Source organism: Carassius gibelio, chromosome A23, assembly GCF_023724105.1.
Source record: "Carassius gibelio isolate Cgi1373 ecotype wild population from Czech Republic chromosome A23, carGib1.2-hapl.c, whole genome shotgun sequence".
Classification (NCBI taxonomy): domain Eukaryota; kingdom Metazoa; phylum Chordata; class Actinopteri; order Cypriniformes; family Cyprinidae; genus Carassius; species Carassius gibelio.
In genome coordinates, this window is record NC_068393.1 from 13,875,576 (window position 1) to 13,898,875 (window position 23,300).

The following is a 23,300-nucleotide window of genomic DNA, read 5'->3' on the forward strand; positions in this document are numbered from 1 at the left end:
TTCAGCCCATCCATTTGAACAAGTTTCAATAATGTAACTGTTAGCAAATGTAACCTAATTACATAGGCCAATGTGACACTGTAGCAACCAGTCATAATGAAGATTTATTAGGCTTTAGCTTCAATGGGCTTAATGTATTCACATCTAATATCCATTATAAATTAGACTAATGTGCATAAAGAAGTGGTCGGTTAGCCCTTAGATCTGTGGGGGAGTGTTGGTACTGAAAACCTGAAAGTGTGAAGATGAATGTGCACTTACATCTTCGCCTTCTGCTCCTTCATTAGGAACACTTTAATTACTATACAGTGGACAGTGCCCTGGGCCACCTGGTGTTCTCCATGAAATATGATGTTATCGGGGACCAAGAGCATCTCCGCCTCATGCTCAGGTGTGACATCTCTCTTTTAATACTTCTTTTTGTTCCCCATTTGATTGCTTTTGCTTCTGTCATGTCTTATTTACTTTTCTTGAAATCACTTACTTGTCTCCTGGTCTTGTGTCCTTCCAAACGTCTCTATCATGTAGATGAGGGCGGCTTATAAAGGGCTTAGTGTCTGGCACAGTTTCACTACTTTGTTTTGAGCTTTGGCTTTTATTGTGGACTTTAAACGGAGCACACTGATATCTGTTCCTGGACAACAACTGTGAATGTTTCCCGGGGCCCACAATAAAACCTCTTTTCTCACAGATTAAACAGGCCAAATGTACACACCACCCTCATTTCCGCATTAGGCACCAGATGGGCAATATAGGGCAATGTGAGTGGGTGGAGGGAATACAGCAGGATGTTCCGGTTATCAAATCAAATGTGACACGTTTAATGATGCCACAATGACACTGAACTGAAGGCTGTTAACAAGAGCAACTGTTTTAGATCTGGGCAATGATGTGCTTACATTCCACTACAAACATTTTTTGTTGTTGCTGTTTTTGAGCTGCAAAGAATGAGGATTTGTGTAATTTTCAATACATTATTGAAGCAAAGCAAAACTGAGAATGGTAATAAACAGTATTTGCATGTATTTAGTTTTTAATTTAAATGTAAATGTCGCTATTTTTTATAGAAAATAAACTTTGTCATTGATGTTAGAAAAGTAAGCCTCGGGAAGTTTGATTGGCGGTCTCTAAAAAGGCTGATCTCATAAACCAATCTCAAGCTGACAACGTGCCTGCTGTGAGAGGTTTGGCATGACATGCAGTGGCACTCAATCTACATCCTGTGTGGGTAAATTCATTATAATGCAGAAGGTGATATACAATTCATATATCATTATTATAATATTATAATTATTATAACTTACAAAGAAGTTTGAAAACCTTCTGTGAGATGTAATTTCACAAACAGTGTGAGTGGATCACAGCAAATGGCTGCAAATCACCACATTGTGTCTGCTCTATAAGCGAGCTGCACAGTTGAAACAGTGACACAGTCACTTGTACAATCAAGGCAGTGTTGCATCATCACGAAAGTTTATAATTTGAATTTGTTTTTAAGTCTTGCCAGTGTTTAAACCATTCATCATTCGCATGCTCACCTAGAGACTGTGCTCTCATGCACACTCAAAGTGCACATACATATGGTAGTCAACCAAAATGAGCTTTTTACCACGTGGGTAAAATATGTATTTTTACATTTTATTGCAAAAAGAACAGCAGCATTGACGCGTACAAATAAAAGTGCAAAATGAAACGAGTACACATTCGATTCACACCTTTCTGTTTCAGCCACCACGATGAAGCTACGAACTGCCCCAAACCTCAACCCTTAACATTCAAAGTTAATAGTGGCTGATATTGTTCAGTAAAAAGTAAGCACACTTCAAGCACAGCCGTCACTGTAATATTTCACAAAATTAGTGGTCAAATAGCTGGAATATTACACATTTATACAATGAATAATTTGAGATTAAATGTTATAATGGTTTATTAGCCTATTATTATAATATCACCACAGTTTTTTTTTCTTTAATTACAAGTGAAAATGTGACAATTCCAGCTTTACTGAGCAATACTGTCAACCATTCCTTTGTGCCACCTCGTGGTGAGTTTCGTGAGCAAGTTTAACATGTGACTGGGTTTTATTTAACCCCGTGGCCTTGCAGCGGTGGTACACGCCTACTGTAATCATCCTTTAATATATAGGCAGGCGTATTAGGCTATAGGCTATTCCGTGCTCAAGCTCACACATAAAGCAATTAAGTGATTATGAATGTGTCGGTGGGGGGAGAAGACATTTTAATTATTTATTAATAAACTAGTGCTTTTGTGAGTCGTGAGGGTGCAAAGATGAAGTTGCTAAATGCCGACACTGACTCCACATGGACGTGCCTTTAATAAAAAAGCACCTTTTCATAGGAACTTCAAAAATTAAAGAATATTACAAAATCAAGTGGGCATGTATTTATTTTATATATATATATATATATATATATATATATATATATATATATATATATATATATATATATATATATATATATATATATATATATATATATATATATATATATATATATATATATATATATATATATATATATATATATATAAAAGATCATGTGCTTGTGTGACCAACTGAGAATGTTAATCGCAAAAGAGCGACCAGTGGTAAGAATGAGTCTGGAGCCCAGAATTACCCAGCTCCCCGTCAATGATCTAGCACCCCCTCAGCACCTGTTAAAAATTCTCTGGCGCCGCCCCTGCCTTGATTATATACTTTTTGCACCAGTATTTAGCTTTAATCTTATGTCTACTAATGTCTTTCCTTTTTTACAGAACTAAAATGAAAACATATCACGACGTGATTCCGATATCTTGTCTGACCGAATTCCCCAACATTGTCCAGATGGCCAAGGTGAGAGTGAATCATGTGAGGAGGGGGTGAATGGGGTCAGCGCCATTGTTTTCAGGCCCTTCAATTCATCACACCTCTATCCGAGTGACATGACTGATTGTCTCACTCTCCCATGAGCCTGTTCTGTCCTGCCTGGACAGACAACCATAGTGTTGCATCACTTTTGCAAGATCAAATGAGAATGAGGAATGAATCAATAAGTGCTTTCTCTTTTCATTATCATCAGCTCGTCTGTGAAGAGGTGAACGTGGACCGATTTTTCCCTGTACTTTACCCAAAGGTACACAACCCTACACAACACAATTTCAATCAGTCTTTTTATATAACCCACCTGCGCCAAAGTGATACGCTTAACTCAATAACACATAATTCTGAATCATTTGTCCTGGTTAATGAAAGAGTGGCACTGGGAAATATGCTAGTTTCTGTGAAAGTATTGTTCTGTGTCTCAAGGGTTTGCAGTGCTGACAAAGCCAGGGGCGTAGACATCATTTCAGAAGTGAGGGGGACAGAAATGTCAAATATAATACCGTTATTTGTTTATTTGACTTTTTGCTTATTTTTCTCTTATTTCCTACTTTTAATAGGCTAAGAAATCAAATACTCTACTGGACAATATAATATTTTTCTTTAAGATTATTATACATATAAAAAAATGTATTTGTTTATATAATAAAAACACTTTAATTCGTCCATTTTTATCATTGAATAAGGTAGAATCTTTTTATGCTATAATAAATGCTATTTGAATTAGCACTGCATTATTTATTTTCATTTTCTTTATTTATTACCTGGAGATAACTTGAAAACAGGTGTTAAAACCATATTTTCTCACAATCGTGTGTAATGTCTTCACATCTCATCAGTCAAAACATTTCTGCTTTTCATTCAGCTTATACAGCGGTAGCTGGATGTCTTTGCCCATATTAGGGATTTCCTGCCATGTCATGTTATTACTTCTATGACTCTGTCTTGGACTGTGATAGACAACCCTAAGGCTTTGAGTATGAATGAAACATACACTGCATGAGAGTCTTTAGCGTGCCACAATGTTCATATCGCCTCATTCTGGATTTGAATAAAATATCAGAACATGCACAGACTATCCTATCACTTTGAATTTAAATCTAGATTTATTCACACAGCCTTTGAAAACTTGACTTGCCCGAACAAAGTGTGGGGGATAAATTTACGTGTTATTAAAAGTTTGATGGGGGGACATGTTCTAGTACTTAAGAGACATTCATCATTCTATTGAACACATCTACTCTCCCACAGGCCTCCAGGCTCATCGTCACTTTCGACGAACACGTCATAAGCAACAACTTCAAGTTTGGAGTCATTTATCAGAAGTTTGGACAGGTGAGTCGCATGGGACGCCTTATCTCTGTCAGCTTCTTCACAACTGATTTCTTCTAATTTTTCCGATGCACAGAGATGAATCAGTGCTGTAACTCACCATCATAATTCATCTTTATTTAGAACAACACCTTAAATCTTTTGAATCGAGCAGCTAACAAAGTAGTCCTTCCTCCTCTTGACCTCACAATGGCTCCTCTGCTTAGACAACAATCAAGCCGTTGTCTTCATTTGTTTTTTATTCAAATCATGAGGCTATTGTTCCCAGAGGAGAGCTTTGATTGCATTGAGACAGATCCTTGACCTTTAAGGCTGCAGATAGTAGGCAGAGAGTGAGAGGTGACAGCAATGCCCTTAGCGTAATAGCATGACAGTGGAGGCTGCGAGATGTACTTGAACAGCCTCTTCATCTCACAGATTGGTGTGTTTACACACTCAACCTTTCCTGTGTGGGCAGTAAGAACACTGAGGCCCTTAATGGGACATGCTCATGTTTATAACACGCCTTTTGGATCGATTCTCAAAACTTCCGCTTGCCCTCCTTGACTTTAAATGCAAGACTGTGTATTCAGGGGAAAGATTTACATATTCATCAAACTAATTGACTCATAATGAGCCATTTAGGTTTGCTAATTTTAGAGTTTGCTTTTGTCTTCATCAAGATGCTCTTGTTTTTGTGTGTGTGGGTCCATTTCATTTGGGGTTTATTTAATATTGGGCTTTGTGCTGTAACATAATGTTTCGTCATTATGTGTTCTTGTTTTTGGGAGATTTGTGATTTGTGAAAGGCTGAAATACTTTATTTCCTTCAGTAATTGAAGTAATGATAATGCATGAAGCTTCTTTGTTGAGATGACCTTCTATTGTTCCTGATGGGTTACTGTGTCTACTGCCAAGGGCACCATACAAATGTTTGTATGAAACTTATAAGCACTTGATGTGTTTTTATCTGTGTAGACCTCAGAGGAGGAGTTGTTTGGGAATAACGAGGAGAGTCCTGCTTTGGTGGAGTTTTTAGAGTTTCTGGGACAGAAAATCGAGCTCCATGACTTCAAAGGGTAACACTTATAAACAGAACAGCTCTCTCTCTCTCTCAATATGGCACAAGCAAGATGTAGACGTGCGGGATGAAATGTTTAACAACATATTTTGGATGTTGGAGTTTTTATTTGTGCACTTCTGATGAGAGATTTCACTAAGAACTTTCTTATAGTGCAGTTTATTTTCACGCACTGTCTGCGTTGTTTGAACCTTCAAATCACACAAAAAATGTCACATGTACATTGCATGTATTTATGCTTCCTCTGATTAAACTGGACTAAACCAGTGTTGTTACTAATGAACAAAAAATAAATAAATAAAGATGAAATCAAATCAAATCAAATATAAATCTTAGATATAAAACTTTACAAATCTGCACATACATTTTAAATATTGCCCTGGAAAATAACCAAAACAAAATGTTGAAGCACTAAAATTACTCAGACTAAAGCTGGAATAGAAATATTAAAGGTAAAGTGAAATATTGAAAGAAAAACTAAAACAAATAAACATGACAAAAGCGCATGAAATTACCAAAACTTCTTATGCAAATAAAATGAAAAAGTAAAAAATAAAAACTATATAAACATGAATAAATACTGTATATGAATAAGTACTAATAAAATATACTTAAAATATGTAATTGTATATAAATAATAAAAAAATAAAACTAAAGAACAAGGAGAGACACTTAAGAATAAAGGAATTTAATTCATTTATGTTATTTATTTAATTATTTCTTAAATAAAAATGTAAATAAATCACTTTTAAATGTATGTATTTTAAATAAATGTGATGGTTTAGTTAATGGTAATACATTTTTCAAATTGACAAAATTATAGACATTTAAAACCAATAGGTTTCTTTATATTTCTTTTTATCCTTTTGCATTTTTTACAATTAAATTAATAATTAATTTCTTAATTTTAGTGAGAGACTGAATAATTTATTAATGAATAATAAAACAGTGTGGTGAAATATCATTGTGGAAATCTTCCCCTGAATGTTACAGTATGTAACTTTTTGAGAGATATCTGTATTATAAAGATTTGCTACAAAATTTGCAATAATTGTCTCTATGAAGTTTAGTGTTAACAATGCCCTTCATGTTTTCTAATAGGTTTCGTGGAGGATTGGACGTGACACATGGTCAGACAGGCTCTGAATCTGTGTACCACAATTTCCACAACAAGGAGATCATGTTCCATGTGTCAACTAAGCTGCCTTACACAGAGGGTGATACACAGCAGGTACTAACATTTAGGGATGCAGCGATACCATTTTTTCAGAACCGATCCGATTCCCAAAATTCTGAGAATTGGCCGATACCGATCTGATCAGATAGTGCAGGTTTTTTTTATTTTCTTTTTTTTTTATAAGTGTAGAATTTCACATTTTTTTACACCCCTTTGTGCTGACCTGATAATCACTCTTTAGTATGTTAAACACAATTTACTAAATATAGTATAGGAGCCGATACCGATATTGAGTATCGGATTGGTGCATCCCTACTCATAATGCTGTGGGTTCAGTGAGAGGGTTACTGATAGCACATTTCCCTGCTTCTAGGTCCTTTAATCAATAAAACTGTGGTAATTATTAGTGGAACAAAATATCCTAAAAAGACTAAAATCAGTCTTTTTAGATACTGATCTGATGCGGAGAAAAAAAAACAAGCCACATAGGTATAAGCCATCTGGTCTGGCAGGAGGGGTGAAATCCATTCCTTAGCATTGGGGCAGATGCTGTTTCCTGCAACCACACACTGCTGATGTGCTGGCAGACGATTGTTGACTCACAGAGTGACCTTTATTCTGCACCTTCACTGGCAGCGCTGCACCCTCTAAGGAAGATTGTTTTTAGATCTCACTCCTCAGGGAATCTTCTGCATTTAGAGCACATGAAGCGTGCTCCTCTCTCTCTCTCACTGTCATATGTGCACACACTCTGCAGTGATTGGAGGTTGACAGCAGATCGGGTTGGTGAACTGATGTCCATGTTTAAATGAGCGGCAGCAACCTCTGTGTTTGCCCTTGACGGCCATCTGTTGAGACATGTTGTGAAAAACAACTTCAGCACATGGCATCACTGACATATAAATTAAATCCCAAAATGAATGGAATTTATCATCAGATGTCAGCCAGGAGAGCATTTAATGACACTCATCACAATTCTGGGTTCGTGTATTACATCAAATATATTTGGACATGGCACATCACTATATTGATTGTATAAAATGGCTTATTAAATTAATATTAACGATACAACTTTTCATTAAAACAATATTTTTTAAAGCTAAATTATTATGTTATTATTATTAGTGTTCCTGTAGCTCAAGTGGTAGAGCATTGTGCTATGAAGCGCAAGGTTAGGTGTTTGATTCCCAGGGAACACATGATAGGTAAAAATTGATAGCCTGAGTGCACTGTTAGAAATCTCACTTTAACAGCTGTTTGGTATTTGTTGAAAGTGCAAGTGTTGAAGGATTTTAAAATGAAACTGTCTTGTTTTGTTATCACAGCTACAAAAGAAGAGGCATATAGGAAATGACATTGTGGCCATCGTGTTTCAAGAAGAGAACACTCCATTTGTGCCAGACATGATTGCCTCCAACTTCCTTCATGCCTACGTAGTGGTGCAAGTTGAAAATGCCTGTTCTGACAACGTCCTGTACAAGGTACATTATCACAGTATAACTGCAATCTAGCGATTCTGTAACACTCTCTGTGAGTCAGTAAGTGATACACGTATCTGTCATTCTCCAGGTTTCAGTAACAGCGAGAGACGACGTTCCATTCTTCGGACCATCCCTCCCCAACCCAGCCATTTTTAAGAAAGTGAGTATCTGAATCTAAATAAATGGAAGTGGAGTATTTATGCTTTGCACTAGCAACATCATGATCATGGGTTCATTTCCTAAGGAATGCAATGATAAAATAAATAGAGTAAATAATCTTTGTATGGCATTTGGTTGTTGGTGGGGGGATATCTGCTAAATACTGTTATATTCAATCCAAAGGTTTGGGGTCAGTGAGATTTTAAAAAATGTTTTTGAATGTCTTTTTTACTCACCAAGGCTGCATATATTTGATCAAAATACAACAAAAACTGTAATTTTTTAAAATATAATAATTTTTTTAAAGCAACTGTTTTCTAGTTTAATATATTTAGAAATGTATTCCAGTGATGGCAAAGCTGAATTTTCAGTGTCACATGATCCTTTAGAAATCATTCTAATATGCTGACTTTTTTATTCTTTTTTTTTTAATGCCTATCACTGTTACTTTTAATCAGTCAAATACATCCTTCCTGAATAAAAGTATTAATGTATTTGTAAGAAATGTATATTTTAAATGGTATTGCTTGTAACAAAAAGACTTTCCTCTTATTCCAACTGTATTTCTCTCATTTGCTCTCCATTTACACCTTTCTGCGTCTCTCAGGGCCCAGAGTTTCATGAATTCTTGCTTACCAAGCTGATCAATGCCGAATACTCTTGTTACAAAGCTGAAAAATTTGCCAAATTAGAGGTGAGTGTCATTAAGGTGTCAGAAGTCAGTGCTCATTTGCAACACCAAGGTATGGTTTCAAATGTATTGATAAAATATATTTTATGATAAATGTGACTTACAAACGCATGCATGTAAATGTCCTTAAAATAAATTTACAAGCCTTGTCTAACATTCATTAACTATTTATATTCAAATATTTGAATACAATACAAGTATTTGCTATACAAGTACACTATCCCACTTTCATCATCATCAGGAGCGTACCCGCTCTGCTCTGCTGGAGACGCTGTACGAGGAGCTGCACATCAACAGTCAGGCGATGATGGGAATGGGAGGAGAGGAGGACAAACTGGAGAATGGAGGAGGGGGAGGGGGCTTCTTTGAGTCTTTCAAGGTAATCCACAAGGACACAGAGCTCTGGGGGTCTCTCTGAGGGCACTTACATCCAGAATAGAGGAGGATGGGGATGTCCGTGAAGCATTACTGTGGCTTGTGCGTAAAAGGTTGACAGGGTGCATTTGGTTAGAGGCCATGAATATTTTCATGACATGAGATGTGTCATTCAATTCAGTGTAGTGTTATTTTACAATCATTATATAACATATTTTAGTTTTTATCGTTTTAAATACGATTTTTTACATTTATTTTAAAATGTATAATTTATTTAAAGTTCTAGTCATTTAGTTGTGCTTGTCATTTGTATTAGTTTCTGTTTTAATATGTCTATTCAGTGTTAGTTATTCGCTTTTATTTAATATAGGTTCAGTTATTTTAGTACTTCAGCTTAAAAAGAAACAAACAGCAACAACAAAAAAATCAGCTGAAATAAAAGAAGTTTACATTTTAGTTTTAGTTGCAGTTAATGATGATAATAACTCTGGTTCAGACTGGTCTTTTTTTACCTTGCTGCTATTATTCTTTACGAACGGTAGCAGTTTTTCTCTTTTGGGATTTAGATGGTGGTGTCTTTATGACTCCAGCTTCCAAGTGACGTAACCGATGCTACCTAGATTAAATTACTCATTACTGTAATTAACACTAATTAGTCCTGAGCATTGATGCACTCATGAAATTGATCTTGTGCTCTAAAGTGTTTCGCTTCCTAATATACTTTGCAAACTAATTAGTACTACACGATTAATCATACCTGATATACGTACACAACTATTGTTCTGTAAATGCAGCATCATGCCTGATGAGTATATAGATGAATGTGAATTTTCCATAGCAATAATTCATTACAGACAGACTGTTTGTATGTGCTTGGGAGCCGGGTTTTTGATTGAAAGTGTTCATTGGTGTTCACACATTGATTGTAGTCATCCAGTCATGAAAAATCAATCAGACTTCTCAAAAATCATTTTCATTGTCTTTTAACCTATTACATTTGCTTCCGCATCTTCCACAACCACTTATTCAGACCGTTTTCATCAGCAGCTGTCTATAGCCACACTTGTTAGCATAGACACAGCTCATCCGTGGTTGTGGCATTCTGGGATTTTCCCTTGAAATCGTCAGCACTTTAGTGGGTGATATTTAATCAATATCCATTAACACTCTCAGGCAGTTCTGCTCTCTAATGGTTGCTGGCTTCAGCTTAGTGACTTCCTGATAACTTCATATCATCAGTACTCCCTCTGGCCATATGCTTTTTACTTTTACAAACAGAACTGCACACTTGGCTCAGGTATTTTCCTCGGGTTGTTTTAGCAACTTGATTCATTGGCTTCAGACCCACTCCACTGGCCCACCCTGACCTGCCGCTGCTCACCGTGTCTCCTCCTGATCTCTCCCTGTGCTATAGCGGGTGATCCGCAGCAGGAGCCAGTCTCTGGACACCATGGGCCTCAATATCAGGAAGTACACAGTCTCCAATAGTCACAGCGGCAGTTTCACCCACAACAACAACAACAGCAACCACTCACCAGAGTCCCCCAAACCCCCTGGGATAGTAAGTAACCCCCTGCCCTACTGGCCAAACTATGCTATTCCCCTCACTCCCCTTCACTATGAGGTAAAAAACCGGTCCTGGTTAAACGTACTTCACTAATTCCTGACTACAGATGCTCTGAGTTGGCAAACTAAGAACAAGCAACACAATGCAGATGAAATAATTAACGATTAATCAACCAACTTCGAGTTGATTAATAATTGCCCTCATGCACCAGTCCCTTTTTTTATCCTCATTTTTTTTTATTCTCATTCCCATCGTGCCCTCTGTCTGTCAGCTCTGCAGCCACTAATCTTATTCACCGAGTATTTTTTAAAAGGGTTACTTGCACTGGTCTTGCTCATGTTTGCTGCTCTAGCAACAGTCAGTATTTCCTGAGTTAAAAGGGTCAATGACATGAAGTTCCTACCTATTCATTTATTCCAAATTCAGCATCCCTGTATAAGCATGTTTTAATTTCTGTTAAAATTATGTTTGATATAAAATTATATGTACTGTGAGATAGTTGAGTGCCATATATTATATATATATATATATATAGGTACCAACAATTTTGACCATGACTGTGTGTGTGTGTGTGTGTGTGTGTGTGTGTGTATATATATATATATATATATATATCAGGCATAATGATAATGAAAACTCAGAGCTGTTATACTGGCAAAAAGAGGTTGCAAAAACTATTGCATAAAAGGGAACAGTTAAGTGTGTCCAATGTGTATTAGAGAAAAACATTTAATTCATGAGATTTTAAAATTCTCAAAATAAAATATTTTCACAGCCTTCTTTGTTTATATTTGCCAATGGTTCCAGCATTTTTTATCATAACTGTGCATGTGTGTACAAAGATAAAATTAAATATTTAATTACATATAATTAAAATAAAAGAAATTAAATAGCAACTGCTTCACTACTTAATTCTTATAAAATTTTTCATACAGTATGTCTCTTAAAATATCAGATAAGATTAGTTCAGTTGTAAATTTACATGTGGTGCAAATAAAATATATCTGATCAATTTTATTATTCATATATATATATATATATATATATATATATATATATATATATATATATATATATATATATATATATATATAAATATATATATATATATAAATATATATATATATATATGTTGTATATAAGTAAACATACACTTATATATATGTATATAAGTGTATGTTGTGTACACTTTTACTGTATAAACATGTCATTGACCCAAAAGCATGTGATATGCATTAGAGCATTCCCCAGAGAAGGCTGTTACTCCTTTAATGATCACAGGAGGTGCGTGTGTGTTATGGTGGAGTTGAGGTGCACTAAGGAGTGCATGACATAAAGTGGTCTGGAATGTGTTGCATGTTGTTCATGAGGGAATGAAATACTGTCAGATAGTCTATAAGGGGTCATGTGAGACATTACTTTGTTATTTTCCTTGCAGTGCCCCTCAGGAATGAATATTATCTGATTTTGAAATAGGATAAGGCGGCCTGTGGCAGTGTTATAGTATAAAGATGGTTGTGAATGTACTGACCTTACCGCATCCCCCACAGGATCAGATGCACATCAGCACATAAGGACTTGCTGGGAGCATTACATATTTATGTGTGTGCATGTTGAATGGATTCTGCTGTACCAGTGTTTTAATATGCAGGTGTAATGTTGGTAAGTATAATGCTTGCACAGGTTAAGTGCAGCGGCACTGAGAGCCATGCTAAGTCCAGCCAGCGCCCCTTCTGAGCACAACTCGTATGAGTCTAGTGAATTTCCCCACAGGGACTTGCACTGAAACACACTTCAGAGTTACTGAGCCATGTCTCTGTCACAGTTAATGTTTCTGTTATTTATAGCACTATCATATGCCATTTCAGTCATATGGACTTTTTGACCTTCATACAGGTGATGCAATGGAAAATAAAAACCAGAATGTTAGCACAAATGATTTTTCAACTATTGAGATTTTAATCCCAAAGGTTACATGCGAAATAAAAGATTGTGCATAGTGATTCATCCCCCTCTGGTGCTTAAGTCATAAGGGCCATCAACAGTAATGGGGGGCCCATTATGGTCCTCTGTGACAGTGGATCTCAACTGGTTTTGCTCCAGGACCCAGTGCACATCAACTGACAACCCAACCCAACACATACCAAAATGATTATTTATCAACAAGTAAATCACTGTAAAATCACACTGAATAGGTCCAATAATACGGAATTCTTCGCATAAACTGAATACTAAAACTATTTTTTTTTTTTGTTATTATAAACATCCATGAAACACATTGAAATTGCAAAGTGTATAGGTCCAACAATATGCAAAATGAATGACATAAAGTAAATAAAAACTTTAAAATCACCCTGAAACTTGCATAGACAGTAAAAATGAAAAGTTTAGTAAATTCTGTTTTTAATTTTTTTTTTTTTATACATTTTATTTGTATTTTTATACATTTTAATTACAAATAAAAGCAATCCTTAAAGTCTAATTGAAACTGCAAAGTACTTAGGTCCAATAATTTGCTAAATAACATGAGCTGGATAGTAAAATTTTAAGTTTTATACGCTTGTTTTTTTAGTTTAATATTTAAAATTGTATTTGATTTTATTTGATCATATATCATATGATATATGTGAACCTCTTTGTCTGACTAACCTGTTCCAGTAATGTTAACCTGACTAACTGTTATGCTGTGCACAAATGAAAACTGTCCAGTTGTCTCCAGTTGTGTGCTGTGTGTTCCTACTTCAGCTTTCTTGTCCTTCACAGGTCACCTCCTGAGGTTCCTCTGGCCCTTTTTTCTTTGTGTGGCTACTCTGTTGTGTTCATGACAGCTTTTTTCTTGCTGTTCATGCTTTGATGACTGTCTCTCCAGCAGATGTTTGTTGGCTACTTTGTTTATATAACACATAACCTGCTGCATGGACTCATGATTTCTCTCGTTCTCTCTCTCTTTCTCTGTGGGCTCTGTGCAGTCATTGCTTGTCCCAGGCAAAAGCCCAAGTAAATATGGACGTCGTGGCAGTGCCATAGGAATAGGAACCATAGAAGAGGTTCATGTATATCTCTCACTCCTCTCCCATATGCATCTTTTGTTCTCACCGCATGTTAACAGAATGATTGACACTAGTGTATATAATAATACACCCACTGAACAAACTATGCTTACCCCAGGGTTATTATACAGTAGTTAACTACAACTAAATCCATAGAATCTTTCATTACTTTCATTAAAAAATTTTTTTTTATTGAAATAAAATGTATTGAAAATTTCATTTGGTTTCAAATGTCAGTTAATTTAATTTTATATAGTAAAAATAACAGAAACTAAGTATTGTCCATTAAAATTCTATACTATTTTACCTAAACAAAAAAAAGACTAAATATAAAACAATAAAACTAAAATCAATCATTTTAAAAGCTGAAGTGAATTTAAGCACCACAAAATTACAATGTACTATATAAAAATGGATATTCATTTTGAGATTCATTTAGCCAAGTATAACATTTAAAGTGTTAAATTGTTAACTAAAATTATTTTTTTTTTTTAAAGATGAACTTTAAGTGAGCTTAACAAGATGGTGAAGTTCATTTGTAAAAGCAGATATCCAATATCGACCAATAACTATAAAATATCTTTAATAATGGCCGATAACTGATATGAAACAAATATACTGTATTGTGCCTCCATCATTTTAACATCTATCCAAGCAGATATTCATGTCATACTATCAGGTCTTACTAAACAGACCATTTCCTATTGTAAGCCACTTTGAAAGTTCAGCATTAAGTCAGAAAATCATATTCCACATTTTTATATCTGTTGCCACTGTTCTTTAAAATGATCCGTGTACATCTATGTGTAGCAGCATTGTTGCAGTGTTCATGTTCATGGTGAAAAGTCAGAAATTTCATCAATGCTCCCCTTTCAGCATCTCTTCCTGCATGTAATGCATCGCTCTGCTGCATTTTTAATATCCAGTGTTACTTCTTGTTCCGTAGTATGTACTATTCGGTGTGTTTCTGTACCCTTGTCTGATAACTGTACACTCTTTTCGAGCTAATAGCGTAGGAAACACAAAGGAAAAAGGCAACAGAGTCTTTCCGAAACCTTTGAAGCCATTTTAGATAAAAGTCTTTTTGGAGGCCTTTCATTTGAAGTCATAACGCAGTAGCTGTAAAGTCCCAGCGTTTAGGCTTGAAGAGAACAAAGTGTCCCTAGCAAGAGCACAGCGCCCAGTGAAGCTCAGAAGATCCTGCTCCCATCTTTCATCTCTCAGATCAGGCCGAAACCCTCAAGCACACACTTCACATCCACCTTGCCAGTCAAGATACGAAACAGTGTCTTTTGTTCTCAAAAAGACTGGAGCACGCCACAGATATAAGAAATAATAGATCACAATTGCAAGTGGTATAACATAAACCTGACCTATAGATGATGTATTATCCTTAAATTACTATATGTTTCCTTTGAGACCACACGGTGAAGGTGTATCTGTATGAATCCTTGGCTCACTGTTCTTCTTGTTCTCTCTTACAGTCTTTGATCATTCCTGGAAAAAGCCCAACTAGGAAAAAGTCAGGACCCTTCAGCTCTCGACGCAGCAGTGCTATCGGCATTGAGAACATCCAGGAGGTCCAGGAGAAGAGGTAAGAAGATAAATGCAGCCTTAGAGAACATAAGAATCTTTAAAAACTAAAAAAAAAAAATTCCAGCTGATGAACGCTAAAAACATTCAACACTCAAACATAATCTAACTTGCTTGTGCATTTAAAGCAGCGGATGGCATAATTGCAGAATAGTGCTTATAATAAACAGAACAATATTGTGTGTGGACACAAATATAGTTATCATTATAGTTATCTTTGTTATGGTTCTTGGTTTGAACAAGCCTTCATTGGCAGAACATACAGAAAGCATAATATTCCAACTGAACTCCCTCCTTTTGTGTGTATGTTTGGTGAAGAATTGCTGCTCTGTTGTCAGAGGACAGGACAGTGCTCTGTCTTTCTTTCTCTGTCACATTATTAGACTGGTCACACATGCAAAATCAACATGATCAACTGATTGGTGGTCTGCTGATTTTCAGCCAATCAATGTCTGTATTACTGATTTTGCATGAACTGGCCTTTGTCATATGTGCTGTAGTACTTACAGGCCCTTTGAATGATGTTGCTCTGAATTCATGTGTTTCAGTGTAGTGATGTGAATCAGCATGTACTGTTGTATATAATCTAACCTAGAGTCACCTCACCTTTGAGTGTAGGGTTGCAAACACAATGCTTATGCTGCCCTCTGATGGTGAGTGTGTGTGTGTGTGTGTGTGTGTGTGTCTGCAGCAGTAGAGAGTGCTCTCCCAGCACACAGAAGACGCCTGATAGTGGCCACGCCTCCCAGGAACCCAAATCTGAAAACTCCTCCAATCAGAGCTCTCCTGAGGTTCTCATCACTAAGAACAGGTAAAGTGAAAGCATTAACCTGAGTGATGATTGATTTCATTTGTTCACATATACCAGTGTGGATCAGACTATACATTTGCATTAAACCATATTTTTTAAATGGTTGATTTCAACTTCTTGTTATATGAAGATTTTTTTACCATGACTTTATTTATTTTATTTTTTCCTATATTTAATTTGTATTTTAATGTGTAGGTTTTATTTTTCTGTTTTTTTAGTTTACATCTTAATGAATTAATTAAGAATTATGTGAATGTGAAGAGATTTTATACGTAATGATTTATTTTTGAAACTCATTATTTTATTGAGAATATTACATTTAATAACATATGTTATAGGCATATATTGAAAATTGTTGTTCTGACCATTTCCACCACGACAAAAGAAATTGCCCCATATGTAAGGGAGGCCAGTGAGTAGTGCTGTGAGGGCAAACCTCACTCCCCGATCTCAAGAGATGCCCTCTTTAGCCATTTAGCCTCCTTGTTAGTGCGTCCGCCTCCCATGCCGGAGACCCGGGTTCGAGCCCCGCTCGGAGCGAGTGCGAGGAGCGTCACAGAGGACCCGGGTGAGAGGGGTTACATTGGAGCCGTGACCCGGATGGGAGTGAGGTTTAGGGGGGTGAGTGTAACGGAGGCCAGTGAGTAGTGCTGTGCAAATAAACCTCACTCCCCGATCTCAAGAGACGCACTAGCTACAGACGCTAGTGGCTTTAGCCATTTAGCCTCCTTGTTAGTGCGTCCGCCTCCCATGCCGGTGAGAGGGGTTACACATAAGCTTTTTTTCAAATGTTAGTGTACTTGCTTATCAAGGAGACAAACATGTTAATGAAGAGCATTCTTGAGATAATGAATAAGGTAACATTTTATAGTATTTTGTCCTGTTTTTTTTTTTCTCAAATATGCAAAACATGAAAAATATTTTGTAAAATATAATTACCACCAATTCCATAATTTTAGATGTGGTGGAAATGTTTGAGAAAAAAGGCTGAAAATATTTCCACTGTTGGACATTGTTAGTAGAAAAACTGAACTAGTGAAACACCCTATTAGTGTTACAGTTTCCAAAGCATTTACCTTAATGCAAGAGAGTCATTTTGTTTTATTTTCTTGCCAAAATCAGTTTTTACTCACATTTGCTGCTTGATAGGGTTTGCTATTGAACCCTTGCTGTGAGTTTTGGTGGATGCAAGTGATCTGACAACAAGAACTATAGAAGTTTCATGCTCGTTACGGGCGAAGGCATTAAGAAAATGTTTGTATATGTGTAGCTCAAGCATGTACTGCCGGGCTCCCTCCATTCCTGAGGCTCGTGACCTGTCCCGCTCCTCATCTAACGCCAGCAGCTTTGCTAGTGTAGTAGAGGAAAATGAAACCGAGGCCACAGAGGACTACGACACTGGAATGGTGAGAACAGCACACGTATCATTAATGCATTACAGACTAGAATCATCTCAATCAACTTGTTGTATTTGTCCCGTTCAGGAGAGTCTGTCGTCAGCAGATACTCCTCATAAACGAGACTCGTTCACGTACACCACATGGCTGGAGGACAACATGAGCACTACCGGTACAACCAACCGGGGGAGCTCTCCTGGTGAGAGACACAAACTGTACAAATAGATTCACTGAAAAATAAAACAGTGGTATATATGTGTAGCTTATGTGTCTTTCTATTAACTACATGTTCTTATTTTTCCAGCTCCTGGCAGAACGGATGGTGGAAAGAACCAGGAGCAGAACCGTACAGACATCCGCATCAAACTTGAGCGACCGAATGACCACAAGTCCTCATCTGTGAGTCTCACTGATCTAGTCTATACATAGTGAAGGGCTTCAGTGTGAAGGTATAGCTACCATTAGAAGCCAATATCTTACTGACCCCAAACTTTTGACCAACCATGTACCGTCGCACTGGACTATAAGTCGCATTTATTTAGAACCAAGAGAAAACATAATGTCAGTGTAGACTACAGGAGAACTGAGCAGCATAGAGCGCCCTCTCGTGGCTGTAGACAGTAATGTTTTCTATTGGTTCATTTCTCTTGGTTCATTTCTCTGGCTTCATGTCAAATTAATTTTGATAAATAAGTCGCACCTGACTATAAGTCGCAGGACCAGCCAAACTATGAAAAAAAGTGTGACTTTTTCAGTCTGGAAAATACGGTACATGTTATGCATACAGTTTGTACATAAAGGATGGCAGCTTCTTTAGTCAAGTACTGGGCGAGTGTGGATACTGTACTATGAAGTGTGTTAATTTTGTCAGTCATTTTTTATTTAGTCTTAGTCTTTAAATTAATCTTAATCTTAGTCAAATATGCACACCAGTTAGGTTAATAAAAGCTACTTAAATGTCTTAAAAAGCTACTTAAAAATCTGACTTAATCCTGGCTTAATCTAAGCCCTTGCTCTTCTTGCAGTAAGAGCAAACCAGCAGAATGGTTACTCATAGACATGGTTTATTTTACCTCATCTAGTGTACTGATTTATTATAGGCTATTTAATATATAAATTAATATCAAAGACTTAGATATGCACTCTCTCTGTGAAAACTGGTAAAAACAAACAAAAAATATTATAATAATTCCAAATTGCTATAATGTTTCTCTATAAAAACAACAGTGGTTGAATAAGGGCATTTATTCAGCAACCACAATTGCAAATAAAATAGTCAGGATCTCATGATGGAACACAGACTGCCTGCCTGACTCTTTCATTTTAGCTGAACTTCTCACATGGACATCACTAAACTTCAGCTTACTTTGTTTGACAGTATTTTCAGAGCATTGTCGGCACTTCCGCAATGATGAACGAGCACATGCACATGATTGCCAGATTGCAAAAATTAAGCAAAGCAGCGGGTAAAAATATATGCTTTTAACAGAGAATCTCTGATTTGTGGATTTGAACTCTTAATATCTGGAAGCCGTACAGATGGACACTCGCGAAGTAAAGACACGTACAGCAGTCCGCAATCAAATGTTTTGTCTCCTTTTTCTCAGTACATTTTAGTTGTGTTAAATGTTATGGTCAATGACTTGCATGTTGATATAGACAAAGTTGCCATTTATTGACCTATTGTAATCTCATCGTCATCACGTTTCAGTCATGAGAAGAAAGCTCATCGATAAACATTTTTTATCATCGATTTTATTACCAGTATTGAACAATACCGTGTCTGTTGTAACTCTTTTACTGTGTGTGCATCTGTGCAGAACTGCTAGCTCCTCCTCCTTGACTGCCTCGTGGACATCCATCAGCAGGTTAGAAATACTATCATGACTCAATTAGTTGTCTTTCATCAACTAAAGATGTAATGTCATAATCTGTTTCTTATATTATAATATTATGACAATCTTTTAAAGTTCTGCAAGTAAATGATAATTTTTTCGGTAACACTTTTGATTAGAGAACACATTTTTACTATTAACTAAGAGTTTTTCAACTGAAATCATGGGGGAAAAAATTAGTTATTGTTAATGTTTTGAAAATTTGCCAAAATTATGAATAATTGGTGCCATAAATAATTTTGGTAAATGCAACCTCTGTCTCAGTACCTGAACATTTCAAATGTTTTTTTTTTTTTTTTGCTCTGCAGCCCATACTTTTTTTTAAGTGGAAATAATAAAAATAAAAATAATTATATATATATGCCATATATGCTTTAAAATAAAAATCTTATATATATATATATATATATATATATATATATATATATATATATATATATATATATATATATATATATATATATATATATAAATAAGATTTTTATTTTAAAGGAATTAATACTTTTTTTCAGCTATGATGCAGTAAACTGATCAAAAGTGATATTTAAGACATTTATAATGTTACAAAAGATTTCTATTTCAAATTAATACTGTTCTTTTATGTTCTGTCTATCAAAAAATGTAGCACCTTTTCCACAAAAATAATCAGCATTATTATTCAGCAAAGATAATGATATTTTTTTATGTTTTATATTTAAAGATATTCTTTGATGTTTCTTGAGCACCAAATCGAAAATGAATTATTTGATAATGTAATGTAGTTTATGCAGTGCACTGTATTTGACAACTCTAATGTAGTTTGTTGTTCATGCTACTATAGTGTCAGTGACCTGATTATTGTCCCAAACCTTGTTAACCAAACAGTATTCCCATTAGAAACACCTTAGAGAGAAAACGAGATCTTGATGAAGAAGAGGACGACGACAACGGTTGGCTGCAGAAGTGACAACATGTACATGTCCCAGAACCCCAATCATGTGACCATATCTCCATCAGGACACTGAATACCTTCGCAGACTTGACCAGAAACAGGAAGGAGTTGGTTAAAGGCAGCCAGAGACTGTGCATTGGCCCTCCTTCCAACCTGTCCTTCACCCTCCTTGTGAGTACATCAGTAAATGAACGAGAACCTCCTCTGTAGCAGCGTCTACTGACAGGCCACTGTGCTGGTGAGTGGCTAAACTAGCAGGTTAATTGAGGTCCTAACACTGTGCTGAAATTCAATTCTGTGAAGTTTGTCTCCTAAAGAACATTTCATCTGCTTGCACGGCAAAAGCTTTTTCAGCTGTCCCAACTGGTGGACTCTGCAAAAGGGATAGCGCATGTTTCTGAAACCTAAAATGACAAATGGGACGTGGTATGACTTCACTGTACAGTACACATCAAATGTGCTATTTGGCACAGGGCTGTAGAGACCAAACCATTTGTCATATTCTGATACTGATGTTCTGTCATTAAGATTTCAGGAGTGAAAACCTTTAATCTGATATTTATTGCAGCATTGCAATACGTCCCTCAGGCACTATTTAAGAGTAACAGCACTCAAAAACTTTTTTTTTTATTTTGAACAGAAATTACAAAATAAACTTTTTAAATGCTACAAGTGTATTATAATGCACATGTTGATGGTTTATCTGTTTGCCACTCAAGCAGCTCATGATCAGGGCTGCAGGGTCTCGAGTTTTGTTTCTTATAGTGAATCTTTTTTTTTTTTTTCAAACTGTATAAAAATCCCCAGTGGAGATCCTTTTCCTTATGTTGACTCATTTGACTCCTCTTTGCTTTGTGTTTGAATGTACAGATGGTTTGATGTCTGAACTGTGTGCCAAGGTGACAGTCCTCTTTTAAAAACTCAGTCTAGACAGGAGTTTTGAGTTAAAACAAATGTGCTGTTGCTAATCTATAAACCAGTCATCAATGCCAAAAACCAGTCATTGTGATGTTTGCTCTTTGTTAACGCCAAAAAGCATTGAATGGAGCTTAAATACGGAGGAGTGGTTTGAGGATGCCTTACTGTAAGTATCAAAATATATGAAGGGAAAAGCTTAGCAGATTTTTTTGTTATCTATATATGATTAATGATTGGCCTTAGTGGCTTCAATTAAACTAGCCCTCATTGCTGATCCATGTTTGTTTTATACATTTCCCATAACTGATCCGTCCTCATGATAAACTCAGACCTCGGCTGCTGAAAATTCAGCTTTGCCTTATTAGCTTATTCGGCAAAAAGAAAGAAAAAAACGTACAAAAAAAAATTAATAATCTTGTGTGTCTGAAAGCAGTTTCATTATGCCTATGAAGTTTTAGACTGATTAGGCAGCTGCCGGCCACTGTGAGATGTTGAATTAAAAAAATTAATTATATATATATATAAATTTGTTTTTCTGTTTAATACCGCACTAAAATGCTGTACATCATCACAAAAACTACAGGGGATTACTAACATACTAAATACAACCCCTAGAGTCATGGGATAAGTTACCAATAAAAATGTTGGAAATATGGCTTTAGTCAGCTTCTGTTTGCGCTGCGCAGGGTTTCTGTGCCCCCTTGTGGTGAGTCATGAATCAAGCACCATTCATTTGCAGTGTCCATGTACAGGACTGTAATTGCTGTTCCTGTGCAGAAGTCAGATTTGTCTGGGGAATAAAAGATGCAGCACAAAATCCTTGCTGATGACAGGGTATACATTTTTAGATGTTGTTATGCTTTCCTTTAAGCTGCTGCTTCTGTGACCTTTTCCTGTGCAATCATCATTGTAAATATTGCTTTTTTTTTGTACATACTGCCCAAGAAATCTGAAACAAATAAACTTGAGTGTGATATTTCATGGAACATATGTGTCTAGTTTCTGCTTTTGAAATTTAAATGGCTGAATGGGTTGAGATATCAATCAATGCTTGTGTATCACCATACCTAATGGATTTACAGCATAGGTATTGGGAATTAGGCTTGTGATCTTTGTTTGGTCTTCTGGCTCTACTGTATGTGGTTAATACAAAGCTTGAAATACTATGGGCGTGTTTTGTCAAATAACTTGCAAGTGCATTCTCCACACCAGCAGAGGGCAACATTTACATAATTCAAAACATCATTTCGGTAATTGAATTCTTTCAAATGCAGGTGCTGAAAACATAAAGTAATTAATAAAGCATGTTAAATAAAACAAAATTCCTTGATATAAAACATCATGTTTTACAGATTCTCCAGATAACAGGCAAATCAAAACACTGGATGTTAAATTAATTTGTTCATCAAGTCTAGACATAATACAAAAACATATTGACATTTCTCAAAAGCACCTTTGACGCTCAATAAAATATTGTCATACAGAGATTATGACATTTTTTGTTATTTGTTCATTTGTCTTGTTATTGTTCAAACGAAAATGATTAACATTATTTCTATGGTAGCTGAAATAAAATATAAATATTAGATCAAAAATTTAATCGTAAAAAAAAAACATTAAAAATGAACATTAGAGAACATTAGTGTTATTGGCTACCAAGCCTAATAGTAATAATAATAATAAAAAAGCTATGCTGTCAAAATAATACTAAAATGGCGTCATACAGGATTCTCTTACTTTGATATACAGTATTTACTGTTTAATGAATGAATACTTGTTCCAATATGTCCACTGTGTGTGCACAAGGTCAGAGGTGGGATGATGATGTGGTCAGACACAGCTGGTAAGGTGTGAGGGTGGCCATGAATCTCTCTTCCAGCTCTTGTAATGCAATGCTGTTCTCTCAACCCCCCAGCTGTGAAAAGTTCCCAGAGTCAGAACACAGACGTGTCAACACGGCTCTGCTGACTAGAGCTGAT

General features: G+C 36.0%; 1 protein-coding gene across 10 annotated transcripts in view; it reads left to right on the plus strand.

Annotated features, from left to right (window-relative positions):
* Positions 1-22,307, plus strand: part of rap1gapa (RAP1 GTPase activating protein a) — a 63,154-nt gene extending 40,847 nt beyond the window's left edge. For 6 of the 10 annotated variants that reach the window (XM_052541505.1, XM_052541502.1, XM_052541509.1 and 3 more), the window contains 19 exons: positions 288-391; positions 2,779-2,857; positions 3,084-3,137; positions 4,136-4,219; positions 5,174-5,274; positions 6,378-6,507; positions 7,779-7,934; positions 8,023-8,094; positions 8,701-8,787; positions 9,026-9,163; positions 10,574-10,720; positions 13,696-13,773; positions 15,261-15,370; positions 16,061-16,180; positions 17,451-17,586; positions 17,665-17,776; positions 17,882-17,976; positions 19,398-19,445; positions 20,349-22,307. In XM_052541505.1, the coding sequence (XP_052397465.1) occupies positions 288-391; positions 2,779-2,857; positions 3,084-3,137; positions 4,136-4,219; positions 5,174-5,274; positions 6,378-6,507; positions 7,779-7,934; positions 8,023-8,094; positions 8,701-8,787; positions 9,026-9,163; positions 10,574-10,720; positions 13,696-13,773; positions 15,261-15,370; positions 16,061-16,180; positions 17,451-17,586; positions 17,665-17,776; positions 17,882-17,976; positions 19,398-19,406 (1,812 nt within the window). In that variant the 3' untranslated portion in view covers positions 19,407-19,445; positions 20,349-22,307. Of the gene's footprint in view, positions 1-287; positions 392-2,778; positions 2,858-3,083; positions 3,138-4,135; positions 4,220-5,173; positions 5,275-6,377; positions 6,508-7,778; positions 7,935-8,022; positions 8,095-8,700; positions 8,788-9,025; positions 9,164-10,573; positions 10,721-13,695; positions 13,774-15,260; positions 15,371-16,060; positions 16,181-17,450; positions 17,587-17,664; positions 17,777-17,881; positions 17,977-19,397; positions 19,446-20,336 lie in introns of all 10 variants that reach the window. The other 4 variants (XM_052541503.1, XM_052541508.1, XM_052541506.1 and 1 more) reach the window with 4 other exon arrangements.
* The last annotated feature ends 993 nt before the right edge of the window (positions 22,308-23,300 follow it).